The 16,162-nt window shown below is 38.5% G+C and overlaps 1 protein-coding gene across 1 annotated transcript; it reads left to right on the top strand.

Moving 5' to 3' along the window:
- Positions 1 to 276: 276 nt before the first annotated feature.
- Positions 277 to 11,439, top strand: LOC103250516 (discoidin domain-containing receptor 2-like). The gene is made up of 6 exons (XM_008049110.1): positions 277 to 528; positions 1,763 to 1,890; positions 3,948 to 4,139; positions 4,448 to 4,682; positions 6,896 to 7,045; positions 10,726 to 11,439. The coding sequence occupies exons 1-6, from the start codon at positions 277 to 279 to the stop codon at positions 10,858 to 10,860; spliced, it is 1,092 nt and encodes a 363-aa protein (XP_008047301.1). The 3' UTR covers positions 10,861 to 11,439.
- The last annotated feature ends 4,723 nt before the right edge of the window (positions 11,440 to 16,162 follow it).

Genomic DNA, 16,162 nt, shown 5'->3' with positions numbered 1-16,162 from the left:
ATATTCCCATCCTGATATACCATGAGCTTTCTCATAGCTTTGCCACAAAATGCCGCAAGGTTAACTAAGGCAGTTGTTAATGACCATATATTACAAGGAGAAGACTGAGAGATAATATGGTGGCCTACATTCTGAAGGCCACAAAGTCTCTAGAGAAAGTAAAACCATTCTCCAAGTTAGACTGTCACCAAGTAAGACAGGCTGTCATCGGGGCGTGTTCTAGCCCTCCTCTCAGATTTTCTTCCTTGAAGAGAGCCCCAAAGTTGCCTCCTTGGAATGAGACTTGCTGTCCTTGTCTTCCCAGGCTGCGGTGGCATTGTGAAGCCAGCCCAGCCCAGTGGCCCTGAGGGAGTGCCCCACTATGCAGAGGCTGACATCGTGAACCTCCAGGGAGTGACAGGAGGCAACACATACTCAGTGCCTGCTGTCACCATGGACCTTCTCTCTGGGAAAGACGTGGCTGTGGAAGAGTTCCCCAGGAAACTCTTAACTTTCAAGGAGAAGCTGGGAGAAGGCCAGTTTGGGGAGGTGAGTTAACTCTTTGAGTGGGATCTCTAGTCCTCAGTAGCTCAAAGGGAGTAGTTGAATAAAAGTAGTCAGTGGAACAAAGTGTCTCTTCTGGAAGTGGATTCACAACTGAATATCTTTTACTTATCTCTCCTTGCATTGTTCTCTGGAAGACTAGTTTTGGGGTCAACCTCTTCTTTGTCAAATAGCTGTGGAGTTCCTGGGGCTTCTGATTTCTACAGGAATTTTTAAGGCAGGCAAGACAGATATCCTCAAAAGTATTTAGTATTTCCAAAAAATTGTTATAATAGGTTATAGAGGGTGGGGACCACAAGATGCGATCATCTTTTATGAACTATCCAGAAACACCCTGCTGCCTGATAGACACTTTATTTTGTTTTTTCCTTTTAATGGGAGTTACATGTAAAATGGTTAAAAACAACCTCGCCCCTGCATTTGGTCCCAGAATCACCCACTAGGGAATGAATCACCAACTAAGATAAGGAGGAGTACTCTTCTCAATTGCCCTCAGAGTGATGCATGTAATATTAAACTTTTTACTCTTGCATCAGTCTCATGAACTTTCTGAGAACTCAAAGCAATATTTTGAGTTGTAACAGAAACTCCTCAACCCTGCCATCTAATCTCCAAGTAGAATACTTGGTTTCATAAGAATGTGCTATTGGTTTTCAGTGTGTGTCTAATTGTCTCTCCTTGGGTAAGTCTGTTGTTGGAAGAGGTGGAGGGGTCCGTGGCATCTGTTCTTAGAGTTATATATAGTCAATATGTCCTCTGGGTTACCTGTTAGATTGTTACTAATAGACAGGAGTTACTTACAATGCTGAACCCCATACTAAAATATTACCTTAGCAAAGTGTTTTATGTTTTGCATGATCTCGTAACTAATGAATCAGAGTTCAAGCACATATACTGAATGACATTTTATAGTGAGCTATAATGTAACAAAATACTATGCTATTGATTCATTCATTCACTTCTGCAATGTTCCAATCAATGTATATTTCTTTTATAAGGAATATAAAAGCAATGTATCACATTAGCTGGGTACTTTACCACTGCTTTTAATTGTATCCATTATTTGAATCAAAGATATGTTGCACATATCTTCTTATCGGTCTTTTGATTATTTTGCCTGAGTTGTAAGAGTTAGTTTATCTCCAGGAAATGCCCAGCAAGAGTACTGAGACATCTTCAGGAGAAATGATGATGCTGAGACTAGATGACTTTTGTCTAGGTTCATCTCTGTGAAGTGGAGGGAATGGAAAAATTCAAAGACAAAGATTTTGCCCTAGATGTCAGTGCCAACCAGCCTGTCCTGGTGGCTGTGAAAATGCTCCGAGCAGATGCGAACAAGAATGCCAGGTCTGTGGTCTGCATTTTCAATTTTCCTTTATGTATTTCATCTTTAAGACCAAGAAATACTCCTGGATACTTGTGAGCAATTTTTTCTTTTGAGATGGGAAGATCTATGAGCTCTTTCACATTTCTCTGTTATGCTTTTTTTCTGATAGGAGCTGTGGTCCTCCTCCTTTTCTTCAACTCTCTCAAACACAAATGTACATTTTTCATAGTATTTGCTGTGTATTTACTCCCTAACCTCCCTTGCATAGCACTGTGCTTCCTGACATACACAACCATCTACTTCTTCCATCATCAGACACAGATGTACTCTTGAATGTCATTACTTCTTCATGACGAGCTTTTCACAACCACACACCTTACCTTTCTTGCGAAGCCTCTTCCATTCTTTTTTTAACATCTCTACTTACTTTCTCATCCCTTTTTTTCTCTTTTATGCTCCTTTTCTTTTATGTCCAGCAACCCCCAAAATGAGAAGCTTACTCTACTTGGAAAAGTACCCATGGACCTCAAAGCAAAAGGATTCACAGTCCTTTAGCAGTTTTTCAAACTGGCTAATAATCTCTTGGATCCTTTACTACATAAATTGCAGTTTCCAGCCATACTCCGTTGTCTGACAACCTTTCCATTACAGTACTGGTGAGTTAATCCTCACCCAGAGAGGCATGCTGGTTGAAAGCTGGTTGTATGTGTCCCAGAGAAATCTGCACATCTGGATAACATATGCATTTCCCCATTTGTGTTGTTTTGGTTTGCCTCACTCATATTCATAATGAGAGAAAGTTTATTATTCTTATTCCCCAAGTTGTTATAAATTCCAAGAATGGCAACAGATTTATTAAAAGTCTTGCAATTGACAGGATGTGGAATAAAGAAGAGAGAAGGGCAAGGTAATGGAACTGTGGTAGCTTAGAATTTTAGCTGAGAATTTCAATATTAATGATATTGGTATGAGTGAAAAGTGACATACTCTGAGTCCCATGGAGAGACGGAGTGTTCCTTATGTTAATCTTAGCACATAATTAATTAGAAACTGGCAAGTATTGTTTTTTAAAGCACAGGATATGACAAAAATGTTCTTCATTGTTCTGATTGGTGAGGTTTGCTATGCCTCTGCCTGTGCCCACTCTTGTTTAGCAATGATGAGTGTCCTTGACTCTGAACCCAACCAAGCCAAGGAAACCCCTGACTGGGGTGGGTGGGGGGGTTAAAAGGGAATGAAAGAGGGGAGCTGTTGCTACATTGGACTACATTGATTCCAAGGGTTTATATGGACATTGTATGACTCCCAGTCCAGGATTCCTGGGAAACTCTCAGAAGACTTATAATTGATCTACCCAAGGGTTTTGGGAATATGGGTTAGCAACCTCACTAACCCAAATATTGTTGCTTCATGCTCAGGGATAGCTGTCACCACGTGCTCAAATGACTACTAGTCTAAGCCAAGTGAGTCATTTTGAAATGACCCCACTTTACCACCATGACCTTTAAACAGCTCTGTTTTGGACAGGCTACTAAATGTATGTTGTGACTGACTGCTGGTACATATCATATGAAGAAAAGCCAGTACCAGAAAATAAAGATTTATCAGATAAATCAAAGGGTGGTTGTTCATTTTATAAAAAATTATTTCATTTATTACTAGTGATTTGTGACTTTTTGAAAAACCATGCACTTAATGCACTTAAAGTCTCATGCACGTAAGATATGATATTCAGTGAAAAGTTTTACTTCGCAGAGTAGTTTTTAGCAGCATATATTTGATTCGGCAAGTATTAATCACTTTCTGTGTGGCAGGAATTTTGCTGGATACTAGGAATGCAAATGCAAATAAGTCACGAATCTCATTCTCAAAAACACAACAGTTGAATAAGGGTCCATCATAATCCAGGAGTAGAATGAGACAGTTCCATGTGCCAATCTCTCTGTCCTCTCAAAGGTTATGAAAAAAGGTCAAGATGTGTTGTAATGGGTAGGAAGAGACCTTGCTGTGCATTCTTCCTCCTCTTGATTCTGACTCTGGCAACCTCTGAGTTTACCTATGTCTGTGTCCTCCAAAGGAATGATTTTCTTAAGGAGATAAAGATCATGTCCCGGCTCAAGGACCCAAACATCATCCGTCTCTTAGCTGTGTGTATCACTGAAGACCCTCTCTGCATGATCACTGAGTACATGGAGAATGGAGATCTCAATCAGTTTCTTTCCCGCCATGAACCCCCCAGTTCTTCCTCTAGCAATGTACCCACTGTCAGGTAAATAAGCCAGGTCTTCTATCTCTTTCCCGTGGTCATGAAAGTACCTGACCTGGGATCTGAAACTGGAGAGCAGTGAGCCTTAAAGTTCATCATTGTTCTGGGGTGGCGGGGCAGGCTAGTATACAGGGAATAATGGAATAGCTGCCCTTTGGGGGGGATGCATAGGGATTCATTAAGAATTGAGAAGGGTTGTTGTGGTTGATACCTAAGTCCTCTAAAGGTGAGGATGCCACCTTTAGAATGTGTATCTTTCATGGTTCCCTGTTTCCATAGGTTACCCTTTCTCTTCTTGTATATTTCCTCAGTTATACCAACCTGAAGTTTATGGCTACCCAGATTGCCTCTGGCATGAAGTATCTTTCTTCTCTTAATTTTGTCCACCGAGATCTGGCCACACGAAACTGCTTAGTGGGTAAGAACTACACCATCAAGATAGCTGACTTTGGAATGAGCAGAAACCTGTACAGTGGTGACTATTACCGGATCCAGGGCCGGGCAGTGCTCCCTATCCGCTGGATGTCTTGGGAGAGCATCTTGCTGGTGAGTTCCCAGCATTGTTAAGACCTACCCTCACAACTGACATGCAGGCAGGCACACACATGGCATGTGGGGACAGACCTGAGACCACAGGAGGCAAACTCAGTAGGCCGTGATAGTTTCTCTGGCTTGAGATTATTTTCTTTGTGTACTAATTATTATTATTATTATTAAATGCTTGCCTATTTCTGCTGAAAAAAGTAACTCACTAATTACAGAAAATGTAGAAGAAAAAGTTGAAAAGTATAAGGACTTTAGTATCATTCTTATTTCTCTCTACCCTTTCTATCTACTGATTGGTCTCACTTTAGGGTATTACAAACCTTATCACTTGAAGGCATGTTTTCCACAGAAAATACTTTTCTTCTGCATTAATTTTATAAATATTTTCTCATTAATAATTTAGAATAACACCCATAGTTTTAGTTTAATAATCTTCAATACTTACTTTTTAAGTTTCTCATTCTTTGCTTTATAATTTTTATTCAGTTCTTGATATTCTGTACAAGTGAATACTTTATTTCAAATACATGTCTCAGAGGCATATTTTCTGACCATGCATATCTAAGACCTTTTATTATGAATTTAAAGAATTGTCAGACCATAAACTTTTACTTCCTACTATGTGTGTACATGTTATTTTGCCTTTTATCTTCTATAATAGCGCAGGGAAAGGCCTTAGACCAATTTGGTTTTCTTCATTTATAGCTGATCTGTTTATGTCTTGCTCATTTTCTTAGAGAATTGATGAATTAATTTTGAAATGAAAAAATGTATAGTTATTCTCTTTTACTCACCCAGATAACCACTATTGATGTTTTGGTCTATTTTGTTTGAGAATTATTTTCTATGCGTGTATTTTTGTATATATTTCTGTGTATATAATTTCTATAACATAATTGGGATGGTCTATGCCATATAATTCTCTATCTTTGCATTTTATTTAATATTTTATTATTTAAATTTCCAAGGTTAATAAATATTTTTTATTTTTTTTTGAGTTGGAGTCTCACTCTGTCACCCAAACTGGAGTGCAGTGCCTGCTCCTGGCCACCGCAGCCTCGACCTGTTGGGCTCTGGGGATCCTTCCGCCTCAGCCTTCCAAGTAGCCGGAATTACAGGCATGCGCTACCACGCCTGGCTGATTTTATGATTTATTAAAGACATGAGGTCTTGCTCCCAGGCGGGTCTTGAACCCGTGGGCTCAGGCAATCCACTCACCTCAGCCTCCCAAAGGCATGGGATTACAGGCTGAGCCACCAAGCCCGGCTAATAAATATTTTTTAAAAACATGATTTTAATGGTTGCATGATATTCCATTTGTGAATGTATTCTATAATTTAATGTCTCTATACCTTGATATTTAAGTACTTGCCAATTTCCTGCTATTATGAATGATGCTGTGATATATACCAGTTTACATAAATTCTTATAAAGATCTTTTTCATCTCTATATATGAATCATTATATTCTATGCATTTATAATGTGATAACTAAGCATTGCTCTCTCTAAAGATATTGTGTGTTGTTGAAAACAATACATTAGACTGAGAGTTTGAGGATCTTGTTTCAAATTCTGGTTTTCCATTACTAATGATCTTATTAACTAGAAAAATTTAGTAGACCTCTCCCGTCTCAATTTCTGATCTAAAAAAATAAGGATAATATCACCTACTTCACAGTACTGTTGTCTTTACTGAGTAGAAATGTGTAAGTATTCAATGCATGTTAATTACACCTGAATCTCATTGTTGTCACCTGTTTATCTTTCAAGACTGGGATGATCACTAAACTGAGAAGTTAGAGTCCTGGATTCACACAGAGACTTTCTCCAGGCACAGCCAGATTTCTCTATCTCTAATATAAAACAATTGACTTCCCATTCAAATTTTGCCTTTCTCAGGGACTTTTTTCCAAGGCAACCTCAGAACCTAAAGTGTGACCTTCTAATGCTGGAGAGTCATGTAGCAAATGGCTGCATTTCTTCCAGCTCTTGGGTCTTATCTCCAAGAAGCAGAACTAAGTTGAGATCATGAGAATGGCCTGTTTCTTGGCACCTTCAGGTCATCATTTCTCAATCTTTGACACATATCTTGGCAATTCCAGCATTCCTTGTCTGTTAATAGGGGAAGAGGGCAATTCCAGATTATGAATCTAACCTGCTCTTATTGTGCACAGATTATTCTGATTTCCCCATCTTTTTCTTACTTAAATAGGGCAAGTTCACTACAGCAAGCGATGTGTGGGCCTTCGGGGTTACTCTGTGGGAGACATTCACCTTTTGCCAGGAGCAGCCCTATTCCCAGCTGTCAGATGAACAGGTTATCGAGAATACTGGAGAGTTCTTCCGAGACCAAGGGAGGCAGGTGAGAACTGTTGGGATGGATTGGTGTGGACCTGTGTGCTCTTGAAGTAGAAATGAAGGAAAGTTCTGACTTAGCAGAAGAGGCCTGAGCTAGAAGAGGGGCTATCTAGATGATAGTCTTTCGTCACTATCTATCTACATGGTATGAAAGTCCAAAATCCTCCCTAGGCATCCATACACTCTTCTTTATCTATATGTCAACCCATTGACTCTTAGAGAGCATAAAGTGTCATGTCAGATTTCTCCCAACTCACAGAAAGCAGGGATAAATAAAATCCTATCTCTCATGTTTGATCTATTTCTTGACTAGACCATGTGGTTTGCCCTCTTGGTTAAAAAATATAAGTGTAAAAAAGAAAAAGGGACTACTAGCAGACATTAAATATATACCTTAGTATAAGAAATGATGTTGGTTTGGACTTTCTAGCAATGTTTCTAGACTTGTATGTCCAGAAATGGGCAGGTGTATCCTATACTTGGTGTCTCCTTCCACTAGGAGGACACCTTTGGGCCCGGTTGTTGTGACCTCTCAGGACTCGCAAGAAGTCCCACTGCCTAGCCAAGATACTTCAAGCTTTCTTTGGGTAGCTCACTTTTTAAAGTTCCTGTGAGATCTGGAATTTAAAGCTTGCTAGTAACTAGAGTACTGCACCTCCCCAAAGTGACCTGGTGAGAGCAAACCCGTGAACTATGGCATCTACAGCTGGAAAATGATAAAAGTTGATGGAGGCTCTTGCAAAAAATAAAAAGTAGATCCCCTGTGTCCTAAATAGATCCAAGCAAGCAAAAGATAAGAGAATGACAAGAGAGAATGTGTGATGCATATTAAAAATAAGAGGCATCCTGAAATTTAATTTTATCTTTACACTCTGTAAATATTTTGGCAATAGAGGGTCTAAATTAGCTATCTCAGTTATGAGGCAATTGCCTTCTTACTGTGGTAAAGGACAAATTTACTACTGTGTACATAAGTGAGTAGACCAAAGAAATGTTTATTTTATTTTATTTTTTTCCTCCTAGGCTAATATCTCCTGGCCACCACAGTGACCCTCCCTTTTTTAAAATTTTATTTTATTATAGAGATGTGGGGTACAAGTCAGGATTAGGTACATAAGTAGTCTATGTGCAGATGAGGTTTGAGCCTCTAACTGGTCCTCCCAGTGACACTTTAGAAGACACATGACCAGTTAAAGGTAGTGTGTTCAGTTAGAAAATGTAATCTTATTAATCATAACGGCCCTAATTTTTGTGTATCCTAAAATTATAGGAAAAGGTAGGGATATTATTAGCCTTGTAGTGTTCTCCAACCTATTGTTCAGTGACTAAAATTTCACAGGGAAAAATTATTTTTCTTACATGTAGCAAAGCTGAACCACCAAACATTCAACAACAGAAAGCCATACTCTCCCACTCCCCTTCATGTACACTGTCTACTTTGCATCTAAAGTATCCTTGATATTATATAGCATTTTAATTCAGTACTAAAAACCTACATATTGATTTGTTCAATATTATGTTATTCATTTCATAAGAAAATGCCTTTTTATCATTTGATGAAAGTTATACTTTATAATAATTTCTGGGATCTTATTTTTCCTATTTGTTTTTAATCAGTTTAAAAGGGTCCAGCATTTTTACCTGTATTAGATACTAGTGATGCACCAAATATATATTTTGACCAACTACCAAATGGTCAAGTAGTAAAGTTAAATATTTGACTGAAGCCAAGGACAAATCCAAATAATTCCATTATATAGTGAGCAAACTTCTCACACCTATAAGCATACGTGTAAATTGTTGATAATAATTTAATTTATTAACTTATGGAACATAATTTATATTTTATTACACTTTACTAAATTTAATTACTATTACATTTTTGTTTATATTTTAGTATTCAAAATTTTAAAGTCTGACAGAGTATAGGTACAATATCTTCTTCACATTATCAGCTGCTAGGTGTAGTCTATAGTCACAAAGCTACACAGCTAAGTTCTGAGCATAGCAGATATGCAGAAGAAAAATTTCAGGAACATGATTTCTAGAAGAAATTTTACACATAGGACTCATAGATTAGACAAATCTCAAATCCTCTGTCTTCAATTGAAAGTGCTTGAGAGTCTATAGCAATAATTTAAATAACTGAAAGACATATTTGATATTTTTGCTTTCAATTTATACAAGCTGTGAAGAATTCCCAGATACCACATTTCTTGAGAGCTCATGGTCTAAATGAGATAAAATAACCCAAAATTAAGTATATTTTAAAATTCTATTTTGTTTAATGTTATAAGTGGTAACAAAATTTTACAAATATAACATGAATTATTATGAAATGTAACTTCAATTATTTGCTAAGTTTATAAGATTTTGAAAAAGGCAACCTTAATCATTTTAATTACTTACTATTTTAATTGTATTGACAACTGTTAGCTCAAAACAGATATAATATTTCTGTAAAGTTAATGTGGGCTTACCAGTTTTAAGTTTCACCATTAATATGTAAGAGTGTCTGTTTTCCTATACCCTTACTTATGTCACTATTTAATATTTCTTTTTAAATGCTTAGTATTTTATAATCACAGTCATTTGTAACATACTGAGTTAAGGCTTGTTAGACTTCATTAGAATTTCAATGGGAGTCACACTTTTGCCTTTTACTTGTGAAGATAAAACATCATTAAATTTATAAAATTAAGACCCCCAAACACTTCCAATATTAAACATTGAAATGAGTGTGAGCTATACATATATACATGTAAGAAAGATGAATAAAAACAAGATTATTATTTACCTAATTGTAGTGCAGGGTTGAAAGCGGTCAGACCTCATCTTGGTAGCTGAGGGCACCAAGCAGGAACCAACCCTGCCCAGGATGCCATCCCATTGCAGGGACACTTACACACAAACCCACACTCACTCAGACTGGTACAGTGTAGACATGCCAATTCACCTAATGTGAATCTTTAGAATAGGAGAGGAAGTTGGTGTTCACAGGGAAGAACCACACCAACATGAAGAAAACATGCAAATTCTACACAGACAGTGGCCTGGACCAGGAATCCATTTTTTTTTTTCTTCTCACCAATGAAAAAACATTATTTGAGGACATGTTGTAGAGCCCTAGGCTGGAATTCAGGATAGAGCTATAGGCAGGGTAAATGTGTAGAGGTTGGTATATGCTGTAAAGCAGAAATCCAATCTCCACTAGAATGGGGTCGATACAGGGGAGGGAGAGCACAGAGAACATTACTGTGAAGAGTTGCATGGATACATCCTGCAACCCAGTTTCTGCATCTGGCTAGGATTTTATTCCAGTTGAGGCACTGATGCTACTATGCCTCTGTCCTGATTGACTCATCCAAGATAAACCTCAACATGGGGAGGCCACAGATAGGTTTGATCTCTTTTTGCTTTAGTTTTTTATGTTGCATGAAGATAAGAGACCACAAAATGGTCCATCAGGAAATCCTGCTCCAGAGAATTAAGGAGGACAAAGGGAACAGGACAGGGGCTAGCTAATGGGATTTAGAACTCTTGTGAGTAGGAAAAATAGACACCATACCCATTTCAGTTATCAAGTTCAAGAAAGTGAGCAACTCAAACCACGATGCAAAAATGCTTCCCTTTTCCCTCTCTTCTTAATATTCTCTCTTTTTTATTTTATTTTTGTTTCCGAAGACTTACCTCCCTCAACCGGCCATTTGCCCTGACTCTGTGTATAAGCTGATGCTCAGCTGCTGGAGAAGAGACACCAAGCACCGTCCCTCGTTCCAAGAAATTCACCTTCTTCTCCTTCAACAAGGGGACGAATGATGCCATCAATGCCCGGCCACATTCTGACGGCCCAGGTCCTTCCAACAAGACCTACCACTCACCCACGCCTAAGCCACTCCATCTGGACATTTAATGAACCTGAGAGACAAAGGCTTTTTTACTTTGTTCTCTTTCTCTCTGTCCCTCACCTTCCCAGTCCACTCCCTACTCCCGACTCACATATATTTTCTTTTTTTACATTAAAGAACTGAAAAAGAAAAAAAAAAGCCTAGGGCAGAGAAAATCTAGTAAAAGAAATCTTACTCAATATGCCAAAGTGTTGGATAACAAAGGCTAGAAAATTCAGATAATTTATAAAGGTTAAATATGGTTGTGTTTATAAATGTGCAGATTCTACAATATTTTTTGTATGTCACTTTAAAAACATCTTCAGAAAGAAGAACTTGAATACTGATGTCTTGGAAAACATGAGATTAGGTTTAGGGAAAACACTTGAAAGATGTGGAGAATTTGAGGACTCAGTAATCACAGACGATTGCCTTATTTGGCCACTGGACATGTCTCACTCTATATTTCCCTCTTCTGTCAAAGTGAATGATATATTCTCGAAAAACCCCAGTTTCTTGGAATGGATGGTTTGTTCACTCATGGGCAGGAGTCAAGGTTGAAGTTCATATGTGAAGCAACAAGGTATATGAATAAGAATGAATGTCTGCTGTAAGGATTTATGAAGGAAATGATCATTTACCAAAAACCAGTACCTCATGCATGGAAGGATTCTTGAATAGATAATGGACATAGGAAAGGAGGGTGATGGAGGACAGGTGTGCTATCAATTATTCATTTGTGATTCTACAGAGGGCTCTCTTCGTTGTCTTGTTCAGACGTTTTCATGTGTGTGTTTTAGTGAAGACCTGATTTTTTAATCAGTGAAGACTGGTGCTTTGATATGTTGACAGTAGGCCCTTCGGGTCATCTTGTCCCAATCTCCCAGATCTTTTAATAGATGAAGGTTCTGTGGGACCTTTGGACTGAATTCAGCCCCAGATGAATTTCTCAGGCATAAATACCTAAAGGTGATGCATAGCAGGGAATCAATCTGTTCTGAGTGTCCCCAAAATGTTGGCCTAGGGCTGAGGAGTAATTACAGGGAGACTGATTTCTGTTCCTGATTAGGGAAAACATAGCATTCAGAACATACAAGAATGAATAGGTTGCCCCCAGAGATGGGGTGCTCTTTGTCACTGAAAAGGTCCGACTATAGACTGAAGAGCTAGAAAGAGCAAGAAAGACAGGGGTATTTCAACACAAGGAATATGGTGGTATGAGACTATATTAAATGTCCTTCCTACCCTGAGAGTCATTGACTTCAAAGCACAGGCTGAGCACCTATTACGACTGTTTAATATACACATTTTTGCCTCCAAGATGATGTAACCAGCAGAAGAGAAAGTATGAGGCTTTGGTTTCAGAGTTCATGGAAATGGACACGCTGCCAAGTAGGAATCCCCCCAGAGAAGATTCTGAGTTTTCACACTCTACAAATTCTCACATTCAGTGAGAGGCTGTAAAAGGGAACCCATAATTTTCACTGAGGAAAAACAAGAAAAGATGACAAAATAAGCTTCTGAAGGTGAGAAGTAATAGTCTTGACCTGTCTGCCTCTGTTTCCTTCACCAGTTCACCTCTCTGCAGTTTCTCCAGAACATGAGTATTTCTCCTGCTCAGCCTTCAGCATTGTCCCAGGTCCAGCATAAGCATAAATCCCAAGTCCACAAGCTCCATTTTGCAGGTCTTCTTCTGACCCTAGCAAATGACCTTTCCCCATAGTTATCCTATAACTTTGGGCTTTAGTCTCTCCCCAAACTAACTTTGGAGAGACATTGGTTTGAGAGTCAGAAGGGCATTGATTTGGGAGCTGTGATCCTCTTCCTGCCTCAAACCAAGCATGCTATCTTGGGGAAATCACTTTGTCTCTCTGCATTTTGTTTTTTTACCTATGAGAAAATTGGATTTGATAATCTTGAAGTCCCTTCTGGTACTGATATATCTAGTATAGATTCAATTATCTAATTGGATCTATTAATATAACTGATGTGGTTTCAGTAACCTGGTTGTCTCCTGCTCTGAAAATTGTGGTCACCAAAAGAGAACATGGAAGAAATCACTGTATTAGTAGTAATAGTAACACATGCCATTTGCATAATGCTTTAGGTTTACCAGGTATTTCCACATCGTTGTTTCTACATTGTATTTGATAATGTACAGGGCTGGACATGTTCTATCTTGGAAACTGCCACATTCTGCTTTCAGGGTAAATGTTAACTGTATTAGAATTAAAGGAACTTGCAATTAGGACCTCAGCCTATATTCACATGCCTCCGGTAGGGCTACATCCAGACCATGCTGTGACTTCTTATGTAGCAAGAGAAAACAATATCATTTCCCCTTCCTTTGCCTAATGTCTCTCCACTTTTTTCTTTTTATTATTCTGCTCCAATTCACTGGGTATTCCATTTTTAAAAAATGTTTAAAATGGGCCAGGCTCGGCAGCTCAGCCTGTAATCCCGCGCGTTGGTAGGCCGAGGTGAGTGAATTGCCTGAGCCCGCGGGTTCGGGACCCACCTGGGCAACTTGGCAAGACCTCATCTCTACAATAAGTCAAAAAATTAGCCGGGCGTGGTAGTGTGCGCCTGTAGTTCCAGCTACTTGGAAGGCTGAGGCGGAAGGATCGCTGGAACCCAGCAGGTTGAGGCTGCGGTGGCCGGGAGCAGCCACTGCACTCCAGTCTGGGCAACAGAGTGAGACTCTGACTCAAAAAAAAAAAAAAAAAAAAAATTTTAAATGAACTTACTATGTCTAGATTTTCCTGGCCTTGAGCCATAGAAGTAATCTGTTCCAGGTGGCTGCTCAATATGTATTATCATGTAATACCTATATGTATCTTTTTCTGGAATGAGGAAGTCTTCAATTTCTGGCACTGAGACTTTTGTATTACAGACACAAGTTTAACTTCTAGCTTAGTCATGCCTATAGAGTTAATAGCACAAACTTAAGTGACCCAACAAAGGCAATTCTTAGTAGGTAGAATTTAAAAGTAGTTCAAATCTGAATTAGGAGAATGAAGTTAGGGCTTTTTTGGAAAAGAAGATAGAAAAAAAATGATAGAAATTGCAGGACATTATGACCTTTGTAGTGAGTTACCCTCTTCTTGTCCAGATTGTGTTTGGGGATTTTCAGATCTAAATTTATACTCTTGCTAGTTAATGTGTTGACAGCTAGGTCGAAATCTTGTGCTGTCTAGACACACATGTGATCAGAAAAGATCTGGAGTGGAAAGAGGTGCCTAAGGAGCAAATGTGGTCTTTAATCTGTGGAAAGATCACTTGCCAGTGTACAAGACTGTATAACAAAGAGGGTTGTATGCAAGTGGAGTTTAAAAAGGGGGTACACGAATGTGCATATGAGTTGGAAGGAAGCAGGGGCTAGAAAGGAGGCTACATAAAAAAAGGAATGGAGAGTGCACAGGAAAGACACAGGAGAGGGGTAGGTTGAGCAAGGTAGAAACGGGGGTAGCTGGAGTAGCTGGGAATCCACTCTGAAGCAAGAAGGTAGATCTCTCTAAAGAGAAATTTGAGAGGAGATAGAAAAATTAAGCATCTTGATATAATAAGAAAGAAGAAATTCTGGATGATAGAGATGATACAAGTATTAAAAAATGAAGTCAGGTACAATATATGAAATGGAAGAAAGTTTTTCAGAGTTGTAAGAAAGAACAAGTCTGTCATGCAAAAGACATAAGCAACCATCAAGGAATGACCTTGGGTCAAGTGAGGAAGTGGGTGAGGAAGGCAGTTTGAGCACCTGTGCATTCTAGACCACTTTAAGTGCTGGTGAGAAGAAATCAACTCTTTGCCTGAAATGCACTTGGTTTTGGAAGTGCTGTTTTGGAAATGAAGACCTAGAGATTGGGAGTTTATGGTAGTTCATGAATCTTCATGTTCTGTTCTCTTCCTCTGTCAATGAAATTCATTTTTAATAACATCATTGCTGTGCCCAAAATAGCCATAGGCAAACATTAAAGCGATAGGCATAAATTAGACAAAATTAAATCTTGTCTGATATCTGCATAAAGAGGTATATGCCACATTGGAAACATGTGTTTTCTAGTCCCATCCAGGCTTCCCACAAGACAGCCATGACGTGGGTCTAAACCATGTGTTTTGAGTAAAGGAGAACAGAAGAAAAGGAGTGCCTGTAAGAAGGAAAAAGATGAAGATGTTCCAAGGAAATATACTAAAACAGAATAGCATCTGTTTTGCCCAAAACTACCCCCCCACAAAAAAAAGAAGAAAATTACAATCTATGGCTCTTAAGTCTTTGATCATAAGTTGGATTTATAGACTTAGAAGTTGCCATCTGAATCTTTTCAGTAAGACTTCTGTCCTCTGGCAGTGCATGGCAGATCCCTGATGTTCCTGTATCTCCGGGAAGATATAGATCCTAATTTTTACTGGGAAATCTTTCTGAATTGAAATTTAAGATTTTTATAAAGACAAATCCTTTTTCACTTGGTAAATATTTTGGAGTGCTGGATTAAGAGAGAAAGAGACTGAAGTAGTTCACAGTGATTTGATTTCTGGCACTTGATTTAATTTGAATTTTCGGCTGTAACTAGCTGTATTGCTTGGTGGCAAAAGAGTTGTGGGTAATTGTTTAGTTGCTGTATGCGTCAAAAAATTCTTGTTATTTTGAAGTAACTTAAGACTCACAAAAATTTGCAAAAATAGTAGAATGGCCTTGCCCTAGTTCCAGTTTTCTTCACTTTATAACATTTTACATAGTCCACTTTTAACCACCGTCCATTTTCAGAAAATTGGTATTAGGATAATACTATTAACTAAACAACAGGCATTATTCAGATTTCACCAGTTTCCCCATGTGTACTCATTTAGTTGATAGATACTTTTAATTCTTGCTGATGTGTAATCTGGCTTTGCTTGGATACAGCAGGAAAGAGAATACAGAATAATAATATAATAAAATAATCTGTTCCTTTATCAATGAGCTATATCCTATCTACATGGCTTCCACATTTTCTGATTATTTCGGCTGTTTGGCATCTGAAACAATCCAAGAAAAACTTTGAAGGATTAGGCAACACAAAAGATGGTAAAACCTGTCCATAGCTTGTTGGCTAGAGAACCAGGTATAAAGCGATATTCTAGATGACTCCTACAGTGCCTACAAGTGAGTAGGATTAGTAGTGGTAACAAGCAGAGGACTTAGAGTAAACCAGTATCTTGGTCAAGAATTAGGTGGCACCTGGTTAATGGCACCA

The sequence above is a fragment of the Carlito syrichta genome, unplaced genomic scaffold (genome assembly GCF_000164805.1).
Source record: "Carlito syrichta isolate Samal-C Ts95f unplaced genomic scaffold, Tarsius_syrichta-2.0.1 Scaffold130543, whole genome shotgun sequence".
Taxonomy (NCBI): domain Eukaryota; kingdom Metazoa; phylum Chordata; class Mammalia; order Primates; family Tarsiidae; genus Carlito; species Carlito syrichta.
The sequence above is the reverse complement of the archived record's forward strand: the minus strand, read 5'-3'. Positions and strand labels throughout refer to the sequence as shown.

Coding starts and splice junctions, on each gene's coding strand:
- LOC103250516 (XM_008049110.1), top strand. CDS start 277: ATGAGACTTGCTGTCCTTGTCTTCCCAGGCTGCGGTGGCATTGTGAAG. Junction 529..1,762: donor GAGAAGGCCAGTTTGGGGAG/GTGAGTTAACTC, acceptor ACTTTTGTCTAG/GTTCATCTCTGTGAAGTGGA. Junction 4,140..4,447: donor AGCAATGTACCCACTGTCAG/GTAAATAAGCCA, acceptor ATATTTCCTCAG/TTATACCAACCTGAAGTTTA.